Below are 23,364 nucleotides of genomic sequence, written 5' to 3' on the forward strand. Positions count from 1 at the left end.
TGTTTCAACACTGACATTTAATTCTGACCAATTCCTGCTCTTGTTTATTTCCACCCTGCCTCATCCGTCTTCTACCTCCTACTGAATATTATGGCTGATAAAGAGAGAGACTCTTTAGCTTTTTAAAAATATCTTTTTCCCCTATGTTCCTTGCCCACACTGTTTCACATGATCCTTCCAGGTTAATCCGCCCTGGTAATCACTCCTCACAGTGTCAGCTTTCCCGTCCACCTTCTTGCATGTAGAAGTTTCAGCTATCAAAAACAGAGGCTGAGACGGTTTTGCAAATGAATGATCTAAAAAGCTCTCAGCAGAAATAACGAACTACAGTGCAAATCACAATATCACCAATAACCAAGATCAGACATAAATTGACCCTTAGTTTGTTTGTCGGGGGCTCGACACGGGTCTTGGAATGAGTTCAGTGGTGCCAGTATTTTAAAAATTTAACAAAAGTTTTTTTTTTTTTTTAAATTCAGACATGTTTTATAACAGATATGTGGAAAGCAAAATCCAAATCAGACATTTGCAATAGCAAAATTAAAAGAAACATCTCCGATGGACAAAATGATAAAATACAAATGAACATTAGAATTTTAAAGTGGCACATTTATGGCTTTTGTACTTTATATAAAGAAATTAAAAAGGACCAATAATAGACCCCTGTGGTACACGGTATTTCATTTGGAAGTACTGGCTGAGCTTTAGGCAATGTGAACCAATTCAAACCATCCATTATCTGTAACCACTTATTCTGTTTCGAGCCAACGGAGGCTGGATCCTATTCCAGTTGTCGTAGGTTGAAAGGCAGGGTCCACTGTGGACAGGTCTCCAGACTGTCTTAGGGCCAACACAGGGAGACACACACACAGAGACAATCATTCACACTCACATTCAAACCTACAGGCAATTTAGAGTCACAAATTAACCGAACATGTTTGTCTTTGGACTGTGGTAAGGAAACTGATTATATGATTTTTCAAATTTTCTAAAAGTGTATATGCATCAATAAGATTTTTTATAACATTTTTGAAGTGCTTATATAACATAATTACAATGTAATATTATATAATAGTTTACTAGTAATCTGAATATCTGTCCACAAATGAAACCTTTGCCCATATTTGGTTGCTTTTGTTATGTTACTTAAACAGTATTCCTTTGTTAATGCAGCAGGTTACATTGTACAGGTGAAGGTTTCTGCAGTGTGTCAACCACAGAAGCACTGAAATAAGATCCAGTATTTTAGACAAAATACTACTCAAATTCTTTCTGTAATAACAAGCCACATGATGGTGCTGCAGTTCCATGTCTGAGCTCCATCACTTGTCATCACCAAGTAGGAACAACTCATTCCATGTTATTGATACTTGATACAAAATTGATGGTTTTAGTTAGGATGCTGTATACAGATCTCTGATAAGTTACTATATAATGTTATGTGTTGAAAATCTGAATTATAAAATGTATTCTCACATTAAAATGCTTCAATCTGTAATTATAGTATTTCTACAAGGTATTAGCCATTTAAATTTTACCCAGTTACTGCCACTATAGGTAAAATTACTTTAAAATGCAGTTGGCAGGTTTCTTTAAAATAGTTATTGAAAAGCCTCTTTGACAAACAAATCCTGCATCTTCATCATCATTTATTGCATTACCAGCACCGGAGTTCCTATTCTGCCACCTTCTCTTGGGGATTGGAACCACACTGTAACATTAGTTCAACAAAGATCCACAAGATTCAGTATTTTTCATCTCTGTGCAGCATCTAAGTTCAGCCAAACCTTCTGGGTTTCACACATTCTCAACTTCAAGGATTCATTTTTTTTCTATTTTGCGATCCCCACTGAGTTACAAGGATAACAATTGGATATCTCCTGCATTTATGCTCATACACTGTGATATTTAGTGGTATTTTAACATTTTTATACATTTTATTACCATAAAATCAGGCAGAGTGTGAAAGGAAATCAAAATGTTACACCAAACACATTAAAAATGAACTTTTTGACAATTTACAATTTGAGTTAGAAATCTCTTACAGATGCACAAATTGAGGTGTGGTGGATAGAGCTGTTAAGAAAAACTAGTTCAGGTTAACTCTTTTTTGTCAAACCATTTATTGCAGGTTCAATGTATCTATTTTTCACAGTCAACATTAAATGATTTTAATTACATTTAGACCAGCTTTTATACAAAAAGTTACCTTGTGTCAAAAAAGATGTTTTCTTTTACCTATTATCAGCATTTTTATTTCTTTGATTGGAAGTGAAATCTCTGCTTGAACAAAACCAATTTCAGTTTCTTCATCATAAAACAAAACCATTTTCTGTCCCAACTGGTAAAATGTACAATAGAGTTGAATAGAGACCTACAGTCTTTTGCTGATGATGCTGTCTTTTACATTTAACATGGTCTGACGTTTACCAATTATAATTTAATAATGTTAAAATATTCAAATTCAAACTGAATAATCCGTATATAAAAAGATCAACAGCTCTAATAATATTACACAGACACATCAGTATGGTGACAGTCAAGATCACAAGTACAAGTAATAAAAACAGTTACAGATATGATGTCCTGTACATTGACAGCACATGGTGCCATTTGACTGTTTACTTTAGGTGCAGAAGTGTTCGTAACTTCAACTAGATAAATTATTTTAGTAATCAATGTATTTGTGCTGATATACTTCAGGTTCAACAAGACAAGCAAACCTTACAAACTTCAAAGCTTTCCGAGAATAAATTAAAAACTACATTCAAAATATTTACATCACATTTTTGGAAAACTGCACAAAATAGACTGAACAGGCTGTGTGTAGACGGCCAACGTGTTTGTGTGCATACATGCATATGTGCAAGCATGTAGGTGTGATTTATATTACATTCACAGTTGCAGAGGAAAGGTGGGCTGGGAGAGTGAGATCAAGTTTAACATATTAACATACCACGGAAAAATATTCCTAAATATAGTCCTACGCAGAAAGATTTATGATGGAATGCACCTGTTCTCTCTCCATACACACACACACACACACACATACACACACACCGACAGTAGAAAGACGGGATGTGGTCTATGAGCGACAGCAGCCGGCAATCCTCATTTCTCTGTCGACGTACTCCTGCAGCTGAAACTTTGGCTCTTCAGGCTCCTTCATGGTCCTGTGCTTCAGTTCTCTGACAGACAGACAGAGAGCAGAATGAAACTGTCCTAACTCGGTTAATTAAGAGAACTGACAATGTCCAAAACTTTTTGCCAAACCCACAAGATTGAGTGTCAGTCAAACAAATGTAACACGTGACATTCAGCCAAACTAGGTTATCATTTATGTGAACTTTATTTTTGTAGATTTTAGCCCATAAACTCCAACACAAGTGAACGTGGCTGCAGACTATTTACTGCCACACTAGGAAACTACAGTGTCCCGTTTATGGTAATGAATCTTAAGATGGTATTGAATCTTAAGATGGTATAGAATCTTAAGATTGAAAAACAAATGTTATCAAAACCATGAACTATTAAGAAACACATCAAATATATTTAACTTTAACATCTATTGCTGACAAGGTAAAACAGGTTCTGCAAAATGACTGCAGTGTCGGTCTCCCCTGTGGATATTATGTACTTTATGCTCAATAATGAAGTAAAATATAAAAAATATAACCTCGAAGATGATAAGAGAAGTTCTCTACAGTGAACACAAACAAGTTAAGAATGAAGCAGGTTTTACTTTAACCATTTCTCCGGTTAGGGTTTTGATAGGCTTTTAAGAGCCTATCAACATTCAACATTGTGAATTAGTCACTTTGAGTGTCACTTTCATTCCATAGGAATTCAAACACCAACCCTTCATTCATCCACGTGATTTTGTTATTATTGGAATTTGTCCCCCATCACCTCCCCTGAAAGGCACCAGGAAGTGACGAGGTATTATGGAAAACATTTGATGAAACTTTGGGAAGCACTTGGCCTTTGTTATTTGCATTAAAGGGGCACATATATTGTTTTTGTGATATATATATATATATATATATATATATATGGAGAGAGAGAGAGAGAGAGAGAGAGAGAGAGAATGGAATGGAAGAATGGAACAAATCCTTTATAAGTTTCTATAAGTTATTTTATATAGTTTGGAGGTTAATTCAGATAAAGCAATGCAAACAAGTTTTCACTGTTGAAGAACGTGTCTGATGTCACTTCACTGGCACTGTAGTACTTTTAGCAATGCAAACATGCAAAACTCCAGCAGCATATGTAAAGAAAGAACAGAATAATGCTTAAACTGTAATAAAAAACAAGTTTGTTCTAGTCTGTGAAATGCAAATAAATATGATTCATTCTAACACTGACGCTGCCTGTTTTCTACAGCTTCTGTTTGAAAATGATCTCCTTCAGTTCATTACATCTCAGGGCAGATGTGTTGATAATGGGCTGTGACAGAGCACAGTGCAGCCTACGCACAACCATCCACCATGTTTACATCGATTAAATCACGTGCAAATGACACCAGGCTGCTACAAAACAACCACACACATTAGAGTTACGACACATTCTCGTGGCTCATTATCCCTCCGTGTCTCCACACACGTCTTTGCAGCTGCAGCATCACATGAAAAATCTAACTTATTTGAAAAAACAAATGGTGCTAAATAACAAGCGTTGGGCCTATTTTAATGTTCAAACTTTTATATTACAGCACATGCTGTAAATAGATACACGATGGCAGTGACTCTAGTATAGATTAATCATGGTTTCCATCTGAATGATGCTGTTTGTTACTTTTACTTTGTGTGCTTTGCCCAAATAAAGCTCTATTGAAGTTAATTGAACTGTTAATTGAACAGTTTGTGGTGGAGGAACTGAGAAAGTGCAAGAGCGACAGATGATCAGTGATGGAGAAAGGTGCAACACCACAAAAAGAGACAGAAGATGGATAAAGCGATAAGGCTGTAACCTGAGCTAAAGCACATCAGAAGACAAGAGATGTGCTCTTAGATTCAGCATCTGTGGGGTGTTATGTGCCAGACTGTCATGCTATTCTTGGCAGCATCCCACCATGGCAGCCTGTTACCATAACAAGCCTATAAATGTGAAAGACTCCCACACAAACTGTCTGACTCTACACATCTGAGTGAAAAACACAAAACGGTCTTCTCATTATTTATTTTTTTATGAAATGCAAACTCGACCATTTGGTGTGTTGTCAAGAAAACAAATGTTCAGTGTTGCTCCAGATAAATTTAAGTGCTTGAGTTTGGCGTTTTCTGTTATCTTACCATTTCCATTAGAAACAAATACATATGTACATGTCAAAATGATCATTTATATATTTAATATTGGTATCAGCTTGTGTTTTTTACAACACCACCTGTCTAACTCTTAGCTTTTAAATGTGTTCTTATGTACGTATGTATATCTCCTACACCTGTCTCTTATTAGCGAAGCTGATATGGTTCCACTGAATCCATATAAAAGGACTCACAAAGGGTTAAAATAGTGCTTTTTGTTGAACTGTCCAATTCATTATGTTATATATTAAACTGCTTAATATTCATGGAGAGCCGTGGATATTTGATTTTGATAAATCTAGTTGACCAGCAGGGAACACAAAGTCTCAAATCGATGGGTTGATTCACGGTAAAGTTACGCTCTCACTTGGCCACAGCGGTGAAGGCCAGCTCCACATTCAGTCCAGATTTAGCACTCGTCTCCATGAAGGGCACCCCGAACTCCTGCACAAGGAAACAGACCAACATCATCATTAGCTGTGTGTGTGTGTGTGTGTGTGAGTGAGTGTGTGTGTGTGTGTGGTCTTGGCACTATCCTCCGACCTTTACCAGGGAAAAAAATGCCCTGACGTTTGAAGCTGGGATGAGAGGGTTGTTGATTAATACCAATCAATTATATGGCTGCTTTGTAATTTACCAGAAAGAGAGAGAAAACAATAAACAGTCAATGAATCATCCTCCTACAGTATGTAGAGTCAATATTCCTGCTGTGTGTTTACACTGACAGCTCAGGTTCCTCTGCCTCACTACTCTTCATCACCGATGCTTGATTCTGCTTGAACACGCCTCTTAAAGCTTATCTGAGCAAAACTGACTGGAAAATTCGGTTAGCAGGCCCTTGTCATTCCACAATATGTATTACAAACAATATCAACATCATGTGCCGCCATAATTCTGCGCACTAATCAGGACACAGCAGCTATGTCGGGGTAGTTTGAGGGTCCTTGTGGCTTTGTGGGCAGATAAAGTACAGCATGTGTTTTATCCTTGTTACGTGTCAAATTGCAAACATCTCTGTGTGTGTGTGTATTGTGAAGCTCACCTTTGCCAACTTCTCTCCCTCCTCTCGCTTCACAACTCTGTCATGTGTGGAGTCAGCCTAAAACATATTGCATACACAATATCCTGTTAGAAAATGTCACACACACACACACACACACACACACACACACACACACACACACACACACACACTCACACACACACACACAGAGTCTGTTAATGCTAAGGAAAATCATTTTATCATCAGTGTAATGAATATACAAAATTTCTTCTTTTTTGGCAGAAATGTAGACACCTGCCAACTATTTTTCTTGTTTTACAGCTCCATCAGAAATTAATTGATTAATTAATTCATTTCATGAATTAAAGTTCATTTCTTTTTTTAATTTATCAAGGGGGATGCAAATGTAACTCTAATGCTAACATATAATATCTACGCACATTCAGCTGGTACAAAGTTTCTTTTATCATCAGAAGTAAACATGGTCAAGTAAAGTGTAAAAAAAGCAAAAGGTTATAGTAAAATAATAAAATTAGATCACTGCATCCCCCTTGCTCTTTTATTAGTTCTATTTTAGGCTCCTGTGAGTTCTCTTTATCTAAAAAAGCAGCATTTGGTGCTGAGCATGATGCATATGTTGAACACATTGTTTTCCTGAAAACACTAGGATTGGAAACAGGGTTGATGAGAGCAGTAAGAGCAAACCAGAAATTAAAGCTAAAAGATGCTTCAGTATAAACTCATTTTACACGCTTTTGATTATAAAATACCATATACTTATCAGTCAAACCATAGAAATATTTTTCTGTGTAACTACTCAAATATTTACACTCACTGTATCAAAAGTGTAAAATACATACTGTAGTCTAATAATCTATTTATCAATAAAAATGTACTTTTCGGCTTCTGGGCACTTCCATCTTTATACTCTAGCTCCCACCGCACCACACTCCATGGGCCCCCCTGCCCTCCCTCTATGAGTCCATCTGTCCATCTATGTCTCAGTGTTGGCAACGAGGTCTCACCTTGTTGCCCAGCAGCATGACGACCACATCCTGCTGAGCGTACTCGTGGATCTCTGTCAACCACGCCTGGACGAGGGGGGGCACAGAGTCGTGAATAAATGCAAAGCGGGAAGAGGGAGGACAAAGAAAGAGCATAGGAAGGGGAAGGATTGGAGATAGAGAGATGTGACAGAGGAGATGGATGGAGAGAGTGTGGAAGACAAAAAGAGTCATTTATTGTTCGCCAGCTACAGTTCTTCTAGTCCCCCCCCCCCCCCCCCCCCGCCTTCTGGATTCTCCCCTTTTCACCCCTCTTCTCTCTTCCTGGATCTCTATCCATCCATCTTGTTCCAATTACTGGCCTCTTGACTACACACAGACACATGTAAGCACCCACACACACTCAGATATAGATCACATTGTTAGTCCACTATAGCAAGCAAGAGAACAGAAGTTAATACAGAGTGTGAGCCTGTCCAATGCTCAAGCAACTTTTATGGAAACTTTTGAAATGCCCATTGACCACTGATGTGAGCAGCTCAGACAAGATGATGGATGCAGCTATAAGAGAAATGGTTGCAGTCCTTCCAGATCTGATTAGTATTGGGCGAACTCATCTTTAGTGTCAGCTAATATTTCAGAATTTGGTCCACAGAAAAAGGCTAATAAAAATTTGGCACCATTTCAGCATACTGAGTGAAAGTAATGCATAACCCGAAAGAGTGGACCACCCAACATGGATCAGCATTCATAGCAGTAAATATCTGAGGATTGATTATTCTCCACCAAAACAGTCCGAAAACAATTCCTCAGGACACTAAGTTAAAAAAAAAGATAAGTTGTCTCAAGCTTCTTTGAACAGACACCTTCTGATAAACTGAGATAACTGAGAACTGACACGTGCATCACTCAGCTGTAAAAAAGAGCTCAGACAGGAAAAAGTATCTTTCTTTAAATGCAAACTTTGTTTTTTGGCAGCTTACAGTTTAGGTGAGGAGAGCAAGTCCAAGGATGCAATTCACTAACAGGAATGTTTTAAAGCGCGGTTCCACTAATTTTCAATTAGCTTTTTTAGGCTTTACTTTAGGGTGTAAATCTATACATGAATGATTTTAAACTGCTCTCTGACCTATTTTTACATATTTCTATGTTTTTAGCTAAAAAGCATTAGATGAAATCACCCAGTACAAGCAATGAGAAGACATGTTCTGAGCGGGACGTTTCTCCAAGTTGTGTCATCCGGAGATATAAAAGCCCCTTTCAGACATGCACTTGAATTCTGACATTATCCAGACTTTTATCCTTCATGCCCTCTAGTGCAGCACCCGTATTATGTGTGTGAGCTCGTGCGTGCAGCCAGCTGCTCTGTCCTGATTTGTCAGAAGGCGTTTTTTAAGTTGTCCTTCAAGCACAGGCAAAATCTGGCTGCTTAGCTACAGGCTGCCGGTGTCCAAGGAATTTTATATGCAGCTAACTTGAATTATTTATTTATAAGTTTAAATAAACATTCTTATTTAAACATTAGGAAAAAAAAAAGGTTAATAATGTATTTTCAGAGTCACAAAAATGTTGATACTTATTATACTATAATTTTACTCTGAAGTGCTTCTCTTGCCTAAACGAGTACGAGTCATGATCCTGCAGGTGAACCAATGTGTGTTCATTAATAAATGTACATAACAACTGGCTACGTTTATGTTTCTAATTATCCCAGTTAATTATGGAAATTATTTCAGTTATGGTAATTACTGTCCCTGAGCAGATGATTGATTCAATTCATAATTTCTAGTAAAATAAAAATAACAAAGTATTTCATGTATTACAATAAATCCTAAGATGATGGAAATACTAATTGAGCCACAAAGGATTCGAGGACTTGTGTTCACTTTGCAGCCCGTTTAATTTTCTTACAGGATATCGCCAAGGATAACGATAGCGTGAGAATCTGTTTACCTTGGATGATAACGAGAAGAAGGCTACAGTGCTTAGGAGCAGTTCAAGGTTGGGCAGGTAGCAATGATGGAAGATACGGTCTAAACTTTTGCTGTAGTGCTGTTATGTCGACATCTAAAAATATAATAATAAAAGGTGTTATTCAAGGTGTTATAACAAGCCGCGGGTATTAGCTGTACATGTTCCTTTTTGTTGCATTGTTTAGTTTCTTTGGACCAAAAATTCACTCAAGATATTTATGAAGCACATTTTACACACTGCAAACAAGACTTTTTCTAAAGAGGAATACATTTAATAAAAAATAAATATGATGGTGGAGGTGTATTATCTTCTTTAAATAGAACCCCCCAACTCATTTAAAAGAATTATAAGTACACACAATTTGAGACCAATTTCCCACCAGTGATCCCCAAAGGTCCCCCAACCCAAATGACTATCTGCATTTGCTTCCATTGTCCGCTCAAAGCTACCTGAAAATCGGTACAAATGTTTTACTACTCTGCTCTACCAAACACTAAAATCTAATACGAATTTTGATAGTTCAAACTTCCCAGAATCCCCCCAAACCCAAGCCAGTGTGTGACCTGCTATCATGCTCAGATCTCTGGACGCCCTCAATCTCTCCTCTTCCCACAGTGCCATGCTGCACATCTCTGCTAAACCTTTATCTTTTTTTTAAATTCAGAAAGATATAAACCTTAAAAAACAAAAACAAATTATTTCTATTTGTTTAAGACATGTATTCCACTTGATATTTGAAGGTTGTGTTTTATACAAATGGAGCTCAGATTTGTCCCGATTTCTTCCAGCTTCCAAAACACTACTGTGTGTGTAACTTTGTGCAAAAATGTGCAAAAAACATTTCCTTTATTTTATGGAACGAGCTGAATTGAAAGCTCTCAGCATGATGTTTTACCGTGAGGTGGTGAACAAAAGAAATACAACGGCAAACAGAACATAAGTAAAGAGGGTGGAGGGCTGCAGTTATCGTTTCAAGCATCAATAATCACACGCTGACAGTTTCTGAGGAGTGGGGAGCAGAGGCAAATACATTTCATTGCTATCAAATAAAACAGCAAGAGAAAGGTCAGATCTCACCCCCTTCTCTCTCCCTCCCACCCACCCACACTCACTCTACACCTCCCTGCCTCCCTCCATCTGTGTGTGTATCACCACATGAACACTGCTCAGAAAAGCGGTAATCCCTCCCCTCGTCTGCAGGTTTACAGTATGCTGCGCTCTCTCCTTGGGGGTTTACATCAATTTATTACACAGAGATTAATGTACCGAGCTCTCACCTGGCAGCCCAGGCCCTCGACAACAACAACATGAGAACTTGACAATTACTCAGCCTTTAAAGAGCTCAGCAGCCTGTGGGTGGATTTACAAGGAAGTGAAGGAAAGACGGCAGCTTCTGAGCTGATCAAACTTCAAAGGACTCTCTGTCGACGAGAGTCCACATAGTACGTGGAAGCGAGGGCGGTGAAAAAAGACAGGGGTATGTTTCTGGTCTACATGTGACAGATTAGATTAACAGCTCTGGAGCAGCTTTCGGTTGCCGCTTTGTATACAGCCACTGTGCTCAGTAGAGGGTAGCGGGTGTTAGAGTGAATCTCCCAACTGTGGGTTGATTGTATAAACAGATAACAGCAGTGTCATGTGATCAACGCGCTCTGTAAATATGCAAATTCAAACTGAGTGTGGGGTAGAATTGAAGCAATAATAGAGGGTTAGCAGGGTGATACTACGTTAATGTGCTTTCATGCTCCAGCTTCCTAAACTTTGGTGTCTCACTCAAAAACCATACATCTCAAAATGCATTTGTCCTGTGCTCAAGAAATCCGGGAAAGTGTCAAATTCAAAACTTTATAAAAGGTTTAAAGGTTTTTTGTTTCCCCCTCCCAACTGTTCTTAACTAGTTAAAAATGCACAGCAATAAACACCAGGAAACAACCACATTGTCCATATTGAAATCAGTGTTTGTTGTATTTTTTTGGTCTTAAAGCGACGATGTGCAACTTCTTTTCTTTAGCCTGTTATTTGTGCAGTTCAGTGAGTCAAACGGACCATCAATACTGTGGATGGCCGAATAACATAATCCTCACAGACTGTTTTAAAAAATGAGGTGGCATCACCTGTTAACAATCTCTAGTTTCATTCAGTCTTTCACTCAGCTGTGTGTTCCAGGCTGTAACCTTGTGTTTTGTACACGTGAAGACGGAGAACATACCTAGTTACACATATACATGGCAAAGAAATCTGCAATGTCTGTCAGAAATCTGCCTGGGAAAAATCCGGTGTCCTGACTCCCCCACCCCGATTTCAGAACCCAGCTTTCCTGTTTACATAACACTTAAGAAATCAGCTTTCCCAAGAGATCAGACTGTAACCTGGTTACTTAAGTCCATGTAACTGCACTGATGGTTGAAATTAAATGCCGGTAAGTCATCAGCCAAATCAAACCAAAAATCTTCAGAGCAATACAATCACACAAAGACGACTAACATGTACTCAAAGCATTGAAGAGTTACTTTTAAAGTGGGAGGATAATCGGAGGTGTGTAAATTGCTTTTGATGGGGCAAAGGACGAGAATGATTATTATTGCTTCATTCTTTGATTGAACTTTATTGAACTGGTTCTCAACAACAACAGACTTCCTCTAAACAGTTCAGTTCTACCAGTGAGCTGTGGTTCTCATGATCCAGCGTTCACTCTCTCCACACTGTGCTTCATGATGTGACGAAAACAACTGGTGATCTACCCTGGCTGGTGATTGTGTGTGTGAAAAAGGGACTTCCTCAACTAATTTGAGGAAGCTGTGGTCATATTTGGTTGGGCTGCAGGGTGGAGAAATACATACTGAGAAAGTGTTATTTAGAAAGCGATGCGAGAAAGATTAGCCCAGAGAGAACGAGAACTGAGAGCCACACAGTAGGTAAACTATGTTTGACACTTTACGATCGTGTATTTCTTTAGGTATTTACGCATTTCAAAGGTTTTAATATTAATGTAGATTAATACCATCGAAATGCAGTCAACCCTTTTTCTTCAAGATGTTTTTATTATGATTTGTCTTACTTAAGTAAAAAAAGTCAAAGTTTCTTAGGTTAATAATTGTTTTTGTAACACTTGCCGCAACATCTGCAAAATCTTCAGAAAAGTTATTTAATCATGTGACACGTGTCATGTAATTTGTCAGGATATTTCATGTCAAACTTCAGGAAAATGCCAGTCTCGTCAAGTCATTTCATATTACATGGAGCTTTTTTGGACTAAACTATTTTGTTTCTCTAATGTTGAAATGTTTGTTGAACAGGACACTGAAACTTTGTCTTGAAATGGTCTTAAACTGACTCATGTTTCTCCCAATATGTCTTTAGGAGAAAAAAAAAGAATCTTGAAACAATGATTTATTTCTCAGCCTAGTTTTCCTCGGGTTCTGCATTTTCAACTTAATTAACATTAAACTTAACGTCGTTTTCAAAGTACCTGACTGGTGTTGTGTTTGATGTAAAACTTGATTGTAGAAGTCACTAGGTGCATCTTCTTCCTCTTTTGAAACTTTAATCACGTCCATCTTGACACCCCCTCCCTTTTTTCATACGCCTTTCTTTTCACAGGGTTATTTATCAAAGAGCACAATCAACATGAATAAAGGCTTTGCTGTTCTCATTGGTACTGGGAGTCCGGGCTGTGCCAAAGGCAGCGATGCTAAGTGCAACCTGATCACCAAAAAGGTCTTGAATATGTCAAACAACGGAGGACAGAACAGGGAAAGGCGAGGATCAAGAGGATTCATAAGACACATTTGGGGGCACAGAGAGGGCTCTTTGTCGATAGCCTCCACCTCTAATGTGGCACCTCGAGCTCATCAGCGACGGTGGTCGACCGACTTTTGCAAGTGTGACACCTCCCCGGTCATTATTGTGAGGAAGAAGAAGAAGGAGCCACAGCCTCCTCAGCGCAGCGTATCCCTCCCCACAGCCAACACAGTGTACCCGACTTCAATCAAGCGTTTCTCCTGCCCTCCCACTAGGATCTTGATTTCACCAGGTCAGTCCTACTCCTCCTCCACCTCCTCCTCCACCTCCTCCTCCACCTCCTCCTCTCCTCCTTCTCCTACTCCTCCTCATGTGCAGACCTCTGTCATCACCGGCCATGACCCTCTAGGCTGGAAGCTACGTCCCATATCCAGCTCCTCCTCCCCCCGTGCTCGTGCTAAAAGGCTGTCTCTGCAGATACCCCTACCCGTCATCTTTCCTGACGCCAAATCTAGTCCCGTGTCAAACTCTCAATCAGAAAACGCTCCTGCAGTCCTCTCACCTAAAACCAAACCCCCGGTCAGACCCAAACCATCCCGTCACTATCACTCTGATTCCTCAGCCTTCCTAACATCACTGGCCCCCCCTGTGACCTATGTGGTGACACTTGAGGAGCTCAGTGGTCTGCGCCTCCATCCGCTCACGCTTTCAGATGAGTCTGATGAGGTCTTCAGTGAAGAGAATGACGGGCAGGTGAAGCTGAGCCCTCACCCGCACAAAATGCCACCAACTGTTCCATTCAAAACTGCCATGGCAAGACAAATAGCTCAGCTGATTTCTCATTCACGGCAATACCATAGGCCCAGTACCTGTAAAACTAAGAAAGATATTTACGCCATGGTGATAAAGCCACACACGATAATGGATCACAGCAAACTGCATGCTACAAAAACTGGTAAGTACTCAGAAATCTTTTGTTAATTACCAGTGGAGGACAAATGATTAAGGCTTTTAGGCAAACTTAACCAAAACTCTAAACTACTCCTTAACATATCCACAGGCCGTTTCTAATGACCTAAGTGATCATTAGGATGGAGTAATACAGCCATTTAGCAACGCACTTCTATAAAGATCTTTAAAAGTTTCCAAAGTGCATTTCTCAGCAAACAACAGTTGAGTTTCATGTATTGGTGCTGCCCTCTGGTGGCGGAGGGCAGCACCTGTGCTGATAAGCAATTCTTATCAGCACAGGTGCAGACTGGAGTTAAAATATGTAAAAACAAATGCTGATCATGATCAACACAAACATCAATGAACAGTGGAAATATTAACAACACAAACCAGTGACGAAAACCACTATCTTTTGAGGCTTGTGATTAAATTTTTTTTTTACAGTTATTTATTATTTTAATCAGTTTATCAATTAAATTTTATTGTATAATTTGAATGTATTTAGTTGTAAGACATTGGGCCCTCTCTTACATCACGTGCTTTGGATGTTATTAGCTAATTCAAAAGGCCACTTTCAGCACCATATCCACAGTTCAGTAGGTCTCTATGCCACATGCTGGCAGGCTCAGTAGATTATGTAATATTAGGAGCTGCAATGTCGTTTCATTTTGGCATCAGAAATAAACATTTTGGATTGAGTTTAGGCATAAAAATTAGATGGTTAAGGTTAGGAAAAGATGGTGACTCAGTATACAGAAACAACACTGACTCACAATATCAAATGGGAAATGAACCAGCGTCTCTCTTCTCAAAGTCCTGTGGTTTTTTTTTTTTAACCAAATCTGTCAAATCTATGGTAAATCAGCAAATGCACGTCTGGCAGGCTGTCATATTTACTACAACTGCTAGGTGGTGCCAAATTTCCACACCTACTAAACCATGACTATGGGTTGATAATGACAGGAACCTCACAAATCAATGACATAGTCCCACTCAAATTGGATGATCCTATAATGCAACAAGTAGTTCATAATATTATTTTTATAAATTAAATTAATTATTGATATTATAAAAAGCAGCAGAGAGTTCCAAACAACCCACTAGACAGAAGGAACACTGAATCCACCACCAGTATCACCTAATGCTGGCTGGTCAAGTTAGAAGCACCAATACATTATGTTTTGCACACTGATCATTAGTAATGATACTCGCCGACTAAAATATAGTGTGCTGCGCTGTAGATAAGGAGACGAGACGCTTAGATGTTTGAACAGAGTTGAGTATAATAAAGACACTTCCTGCGCCACAGGTGTTGTAGAAGGTAGGTAGGAAAGTGTAGACCATTTGCCAGCTTGTTAAATCTGCTTAAGACATCTGTAGTCAGTTGATGCACAAGAGGTCACAATATCCTGCTTGTTAATTGGTAGTTTACATCCAACTTTGATTTTACAACCCACATTGTGACTTAATTGCACGTTTTTCTCAAGGCTCATATCCTTCAAACTGATGGTCCAATTGTAACATGGGCTTCTAGCTCAGGCCATCACCTGGAGTGTATTAAATTTAGTTCCCATAGGACCAGAGATGACATTATGCACTACTGTTTATGGATAAACTTAACTTAATATGATGAATAAATTTACTCAGCATGTTGTTGAGTTGTTGTTGCCCATGTTAACACAAACTGTAGAAATTAATTGGATTTATATGAAGATGATGCATGGCTTTGTCTTTAAAGTTTTCAGAAGATCTAGCTGCAGATTCTGGAGTGGCTTTCATCCTGATTAGCTTCCGATTGATTTCCTATGTGAGGGGCAGAGAGCAGAGGAGTGGTTTTACTGTGTCAGTCAATAGTAACAGCATTTACTGTGTTCCAGCGGGGCTGTGTCTGGATACACGCTACGAGGGGGAGAGGTCCACTCCACGCTTTCCTGGCAGAGAAATGTGAGAAGGACAACTGAAGACTGAAGAAGATTTGTTCCTATCAGGATTAGTGAAGAGACGACAGCACACGAATGGCCCTGAGGACAGGACACTTTTGTCTACTGGGCCCGTTTGAAGTTTTTCTGCTATGTTTTTTTATTGTGTTGCTTTAATGTTTCACAAGTCATTTACACTGGATCTGCACTGTAAATATCCTGCTTATGCCTCTCGGTTGTGGAAATAGGACTTTATGTACGGCATCCTGTTAGTTACAAGCAAGTACACCTTTAAGGAAATAATTGGTTTCCTGTGCAGTAGGAAACAAACCCTGCAGATGTTGCAGCTCCTGCCGGTTACTGATGGAGAACATAAATCACTAAATTTCCCCCTTAAGCGACTGTTTTATATTTGTTTGTACATTGCTCACTGAACATACGTGCAGAGTTTTATTTATCAGTTTATTAAACGAGTCATTTGTCAACAGCAAATTAACGAATGGCAACAAATCATTAATCATCTTGACTATTTCTGCAATGCATTCAGTCAAATTAAAGTAGAAAGACTGATTAGGCTTTACAAGTATTTATCCACATTTATGATATAATTTTTCCTCATTGTTAGTTAAATGCAGTATTGTTGATAGAGGGCTTTAACAGTCAAAGCAAAATACACTTAATGACAGAGCACGAGCACAATTCAGGACTTAGGTCTACTTCAGTGATTGACAGCTGTGCACGCACACGCACACGGAACCAACCAATGTCTATTTTTGGCCACTGACTACTCAGATTAAACTTTTTCTGGGCACATCAATAAAATGGATTCAGTCTGATGTAATTTACTCTCCGCTTTTATATGAACATTTGCAGTAATCAACATTTCTTCATAAAGAGGAGTAAAGATTGAGAACACCCACATCCACAATTCTGGTAAATGCTCATTTTCTGTTTGCCATCTATATCAACATCATACAAAGTCCTTCTTTAGTGTACTTATGTAAGTTATAGGCAAAAAGATGCAGACTTTGGAAGTTTGGATGGCATATGTCTGAATCTGGGTTTGGTCCACTGAGTTGAGCCTCTGGATTTTAGGCAGAGCGAAGAGAGATCAGCTGTGCAGGCTGAAAGCACCACAACAGGCAGGTGAGTGGTGGGAATTTAGTTTATCACACACCTACAGTATACACACAAATTTGCAGCTCCTCCATCTCACTTGGTTCAAGTTTGGGGAAACGTGCTCACATGAATCACACTTTAATTACATTTGCCCTCATTTTGTGCAGAATAGCTTAAAACCAGATAAAAGTACGAAATATACAACTTTGCAATATTTGGCAAATCATCCATTCATCCATTACCTGTGACCACTTATCCTGTTCAGGATCCCGAGGGGCTGGAGTCTATCGCAGCTATCATTGAGCGAGAGGTGGGGTTCATCCGGCACAGGTCTCCAGTCTATCTCAGGGCCAACACAGAGAGACATACACAAACAGACAACCATTCACACCTACGGGCGATTAAGAGCCACCAATTAACCTAACATGCATGTCTTTGGACTGTGGGAGGACAACCCACACAGGCCGCAGCCAGCCGGGGATTCGAACTGGCGACCTTTTGGCTGTGAGGGGGCAGTGCGCACCAGCTCCACTGCTGAGACGCATGCACCATCCGCAACTCTATTCATACTCTGACTACCATCGTTTCCTATTGCAGTGTGCTTTCCAATGCTGTAATCGTCCCTGTGCACAAGTCTATAGCAGCACGTAGACTATTGTAGAAGAGGAGAGCAGGTGAAGGCAAAGGTTACAATTCTTTTTGAATTTCGTGTCAGTATGTAAATGTGGTACAGGACACGACCCGAGTTCTACTTTTATTTATGTTACTGATGTTTTGGTCTGTAGAAACACAGCCGAAATTGGCTGGGTTGGAGTTCGTTCTGCCCAATAAGCTACTTAACAGCAAGGAGGCTCCCGCTAGAGCGCCGCAGAGTTGGAAAAGAAATTAAGGGCACACACCAGGCCCTCGATACAATCACATAATTGTCCGGTCCATAGGGTTTTGTAACACCTTCCGCAGGTGACCTATAGGGAACTGTCTAGCACATGGGCAAGGTAACAAAATGTGGATCCAGCTTTTCTAAAATAGCAATGTGTTATTTAGGCCCCAGCTGCTTCCGGCACGAGTGTTTCCCACAGATTCATTTATTTGTGGGAAACCAGCACAATGCCAATATTGGCCACCACATATGGACTTTCACTTTCAAAAAATGGTCGGGAAAAGACACCTGTAATCTGGAGAAAATGTTGCAGGCCCTGTTATTGATATTTAATTATAATGTGTGTATGTGTGTGACATAAAACCCCGATAAATCACACATGAAATATGAGCAAGCTGCTGGGATATGTAGTGAAGATATAGGAAACATTTGCATTGGCATTAATTCATTTGGCCTCTTGCTAGCTGTGCTGTCATGACTCTGCTGTAAAGAATTTAGAACCACCATGTCTGCAATTATAATGCAAACTGTTTTGGTGTCTTAATTCTATATGTACAGTATCTGCAAACTGCCCACATACGGCTCCACGCACACTTTATTGTTGTGAACGCTGATTAAACGAGCACTGTCGACTCTTTGCATTACTGGCTTTCGTGTGCCACTGCTGGTGTTGTACGTTGCATTTGACTGAATTTACCACAACATTTTATTACATAGACTAGAAAATAGGCACGAAGGCTCTGTGTTAGGACCAATACTTTTAACTTCCATTGAAACAACCAACTATATTTATCTATGAAACCAGAAGATACCAACCAATTAGTTCAACTTAAAGCATGTCTCAAAGACATGGAGACATGGAGTTTGTTTAACGCATCAGAGGGGTTATTGGTCTCGGTTTAATTGGTTTTAATTAAGAAAACTGGGGTCTTAAATATTTAAATGCCACAATTTACAGCCATTCTAAACTGTGGTAATGTGAGCTTTTCTTTCTTAAATAGCATCCTAGAGAAGTACAAAAGCCAAAGTTAAGGCAAGTCTGTAACTTAAAACTACAGTATGTAACATTTGTGTATTATTTTTAGCTATACTTGAGAGAAGACAAGGAACCCAAAGTTGCTCCAGTTGGGTTGGACCTGCAGACCATTTATCTTTCTGTGACCCAGAGCCATTGAATAAACTTGACAAACATGTCAATTCACCTACAAGACTAAATTCAGGTAAAATAACCAGCATGCAGATTATGTCAGATGGCCACTCAGCAGCATGTGAATCAGGGGCGATGCTTTTTATTTTAAGATAAACTAGGTTGACATATGGTGCCTATATAAAGTATCTTGGCCGATTTAATTTGAGTTTGTCAAAAAAGTGAACACATTTGTATACATCATTATTATTAATTTTAAAAGGTGAAAAGATTTAAATAAAAACAATAAACACAAAGGTGGTTGTGCAAATTTTGAGCAGATGTGAAAATGTATAAGTAAGTAATGCGTTAATTGATCCATCTCACTGCACAGTCTGTGAGTCAAAATTCAGGGCAACAGGTCTTTCACATGTGCCAGCTAGAGATGGAGCCATTAAAACTTCTGTCAAATTCCTCTGAAACCCTGAATTAATAATGAATTAGCTTCCAACTACCAAGTCTTTCAAATCTTGATCTCCTGCTCCTTGTCTGTTACATAATGAGCACAGTGGCCTTTTCAGTCTTTTTCTGTTCTCCTGTAACACAGAATGCAGGGACACTGGGATTTTATTAATTTGTTTCTTTTGCAAAAATTGAGAATAAAGGCCATTGTTGGAAGAAAAGGGTGAAAACAATAACTTAGACTTGAGAAAGACACATCCTATACAAATGGAGAAGATGGAGAAAGCATGATAAATTGATGAAAGGACAAGCAGAATGTAAGGAGACAGCATGAGGGACTGTAAGGGAAGGTAGAGAAAATCAACAAATGTGGGAACTGTGATTCTTCATTCTCAGTTGGTGATGGAGAGGCTTTTGTGAAAACGGTAAGTCATATTTACTGTGATTCATATTAATGAACATACAGATAAGAAATTGTTCTGGATTTGACAGTATTTTTAATTTGTTGTAATTTCTGTAGGGGTTTTCATATCCGTGTGTAAGTTTTAAGTCTTTGTAGGTGCAAATGTTCCTGCTGCTCATATTGGAAATAATATCCACAGTCCTCTTTATGTGTTAACGTCCAGCTGAAGCAAATATCTTTACTGTATATCAAAATACAGATGGTCAAAGCAGGTACTGTATAAATGCCCATTATAAAAGAAATACGCATTTTGGGATTTGTAAATCATCTAAAATTGTTTCAGCAGAGCCCCAGAAAACATAAACCTATAATTACATCATGGACAATATGACCTCTAAGTAGATTACATTTTCTTGTAGGTGAATAAATGCATTGAATCAGACTTATAAGGAAGCTATAATTAAACCACTATTACACTACCACCTGTCTTGACCCAGGTGTTTTAGCCAATTACAGACCAATATCTAATCTCCCCCTTTATTTCTAAAATCCTTGAAAATTAGTTGCAAAACAATTATGTGATCACCTTCATAGGAATAATTTGTATGAAGACTTTCAGTCAGGATTCATCATAGTACAGAAACAGCACTGGTAAAAGTCACCAACGATCTTCTCATGGCCTCAGATAATGGACTCATCTCTATACTTGTTCTGTTAGATCTTAGTGCCGCATTTGATACCATTGATCATAACATTTTATTACAGAGACTGGAACATGAAATTGGAATTACAGGAACTGCACTAGGTTGGTTTAAATCCTATCTGTCTGATAGATTTCAATTTGTTCATGTTAATGATAAATCCTCCATGCACACAAAGGTTAGCTATGGAGTTCCACAAGGCTCTGTGTTAGGACCAATACTTTTTACTTAATATATGTCTCCTTTAGGCAACATTATTAGAAAACACTCTATACATTTCCACTGTTATGCTGACGATACCCAGCTATATTTATCTATGGAACCAGATGAAAATAATCAGTTAATCAAGCTTCAAGCCTACAGGCTATAAAGACCTGGATGTCCCACAATTATTTACTTCTAAACTCAGACAAAACTGAAGTCATAGTATTTGGGCCCAAAAATCGCAGAAAAATGATGTTCAACCATATTGTTACTCTAGATGACATAAGTCTGGCTTCTTGTACTACTGCAAGGAACCTTGGAGTTATTTCTGACCAGGATTTGTCCTTTACCTCACATATGAAACAGATCTGTAGAACAGCCTTCTTCCACCTACGGGACATTCAGGATGCCCCAGAGTGTGTATAATACACACAGACTGAATAATGCTGCCTAAGCAACAGCCATATTCTTCCATCTACGAAACATTGCCAAAATTAGGAGAAAGAAAGGTGATCAAGAAACCAGTTTTCACTCCGACTGAGCTCCAGAGATCATGTGTGTAGATGGGACAAAATTCCAGAACTATAACCATTACTACAGCCCTCCACCGATCTGGGATTTATGGAAGAGTGACTAGATCGATGTGTCTTCTCACTCCAACTCCATGAAAGCCAACTTGGGGTTTACAAAAAAAACAACAACAAAAAAGAGCTGAAGGACTGAGTCTGAAAACTTTCTGAATACACTGTACATTATTTCAAGATGTTTTTAAAACCATGACAAATCACTGTTAAAATTAATCAGTCCATGATCACAGTTTGGTTAGATTTAGACACAAAATAACTAGAGTCATACTTGGAAATAAAATTATCCATATCCGAACAACTACACTCATCCCACTTGCACGAACACACTGTAATATGTGACTTTCCCATTGGGATGAATAACGTATCTCTCTATCTATTTCATTCTGCTCCCTACAGTCTTCTCCTGAACATTTAGCTGTTTGCCACGTGCCCACTGACACTGGATGTACATCACATTGATTTTTACTTTGCCATTGTGGGAGTCAAAACCCCCCACCTGTGAGAAGGCTTTCAGTGATGTAATGATTCATGATGTAATGTGTCCTCTGTGCTTGTCAAACATGCTTGTCAATACCAATAAAGTCTGTGTGTGTTTGCATATATTCATGTGTGTGTGTGTCTGACATGTGAGTAATTTTTGCTAAGCCAGCAAGGAACTCGGCAGCAGCCGTAAAGTTCTGATATGATGTTGTTAAGCATTTAAAAGTTTAAAAGCATCAGGTTCCTAAAACATTAATAGTAGAATTATATGCATGACACAGAGTGAATAATGCAGCCTAAGCAACAGCCATATTAGTTTTTTTGATTAGATGAAGTCGTGGACATTTTTAAAACACAAAGATACACCTGACACACCAGTGTCTCTAGCACCCAAAGTGCATTCTTTATGTGTCATAATGAGAGGCCATCGACATCCAATCAAAAGTGTTGATAAGAGTGACTAATTACATAGCAGTCACAGACAGGTCGCCATGGCAACCAGGAAAGCACAAACTATAATGAGCATGTTGATCAATAAGGGAGCTGAATAAAATGACAGATTGAATAATGATGCAGGGCTGCTTTACTACTTGGATCACGACGAGCCTGATGAAGGTTAATGAAATGTGTTTGTGTGTCGGAGTGTGTCTCTATGATTATGCATCACTGTGTGTGAAAGCACCGCAGCCTTGATATGTTGTACAGCAGCTGGTGGCTGCAGAGATACACGAACACAGACATGCACACAATAAGGGGGATCATTACAAACATGCTGTTGTGTCACTTTGCTTCTCTTGTAAAATCCTTTCCCCATGTGGAATATGAAACACTTCGGGTTTACTGTTAAGAGTTGATGGCTTTAACAGGCGGCTATTGTTGCTGTGTATGTACAGCGGCTTCTTTAAGTATTCAGACCTCTTCATTCTTTCGACGTTTTACTGCAGTGTACATGTAGATATTATATTTTAAAATGTAAACAATGTTTTTTCTGCCAAAACACTACAATGTAATCTAAAAATAAAATAAAAATGTCAAATCAAAAACCGGAAATCTGCTATTTACTAAAGTATTCCAACAATTTAGTGTAGTAGTAAAAATTGTGGTCAGGCTCCTCCTGTTTGCATATTCCTTGAGACCATCTAGAAGTTAGGTCCAAATGTGGCAGATTGAATTTACTGGACATAGTTTAGAAAGGTAAACACCTGGTTCTAAAAAAAAAACCAAGCCATGATGTACAAAGAACTCTCTGTAGATCTCTACAGTAATACAGTATTTTGAGATGAGGCACAGATCATTTTTAAAACTCTGATTGGAACACAGTCTGGAACTGTGGCGAATGCTCGGGGGGTCTTCTTAGAGTTGTCCGTCAGCCCAAACTAAGTAACCAAACAAGAAGGACCTTGATCAGGGAGGAGACCACAAACCCTACAGTCATTTTCACAGAAATCCAAAAGGTTCTCTGCAGAGATGGAAGAATCTGTCAGAAGGACAAGCGGCTTAGTAACAC

General features: G+C 38.9%; 2 protein-coding genes across 6 annotated transcripts in view; one reads left to right on the forward strand and one right to left on the reverse strand.

Annotated features, from left to right (window-relative positions):
- Positions 1-2,104: 2,104 nt before the first annotated feature.
- The window catches only part of LOC137105811 (ras-related protein Rab-26), an 86,955-nt gene continuing 65,695 nt past the window's right edge, over positions 2,105-23,364 (reverse strand). The window contains exons 6-9 of one of the 3 annotated variants that reach the window (XM_067488432.1): positions 7,332-7,397; positions 6,346-6,402; positions 5,671-5,747; positions 2,105-3,217 (exon numbers count right to left, since the gene is read on the reverse strand). In XM_067488432.1, coding sequence (XP_067344533.1) covers positions 3,181-3,217; positions 5,671-5,747; positions 6,346-6,402; positions 7,332-7,397 — 237 coding nt within the window. In that variant the 3' untranslated portion in view covers positions 2,105-3,180. The remainder of the gene's footprint in view (positions 3,218-5,670; positions 5,748-6,345; positions 6,403-7,331; positions 7,398-23,364) is intronic. The other 2 variants (XM_067488431.1, XM_067488433.1) reach the window with 2 other exon arrangements.
- On the forward strand, positions 10,505-16,387 carry LOC137105810 (uncharacterized). Of its 3 annotated transcripts, none has more exons than XM_067488430.1 (3): positions 10,505-10,761; positions 12,885-13,980; positions 15,854-16,387. In XM_067488430.1, the coding sequence occupies exons 2-3, from the start codon at positions 12,912-12,914 to the stop codon at positions 15,922-15,924; spliced, it is 1,140 nt and encodes a 379-aa protein (XP_067344531.1). In that variant the 5' UTR covers positions 10,505-10,761; positions 12,885-12,911; the 3' UTR covers positions 15,925-16,387. The 3 variants fall into 3 exon arrangements, with proteins under 3 accessions (XP_067344531.1, XP_067344530.1, XP_067344529.1); XM_067488429.1 differs by lacking the exon at positions 10,505-10,761 and adding an exon at positions 11,791-12,195; XM_067488428.1 differs by lacking the exon at positions 10,505-10,761 and adding an exon at positions 11,793-12,199.

This window comes from Channa argus, chromosome 20 (genome assembly GCF_033026475.1).
Source record: "Channa argus isolate prfri chromosome 20, Channa argus male v1.0, whole genome shotgun sequence".
NCBI lineage: Eukaryota > Metazoa > Chordata > Actinopteri > Anabantiformes > Channidae > Channa > Channa argus.

What these genes read in the sequence shown, in the direction of transcription:
- LOC137105810 (XM_067488430.1), top strand. Translation starts at nt 12,912, where the DNA reads ATGAATAAAGGCTTTGCTGTTCTCATTGGTACTGGGAGTCCGGGCTGT. An exon ending in ACTGCATGCTACAAAAACTG is followed by an intron (nt 13,981 to 15,853) that starts GTAAGTACTCAG and finishes ACTGTGTTCCAG; the next exon opens with CGGGGCTGTGTCTGGATACA.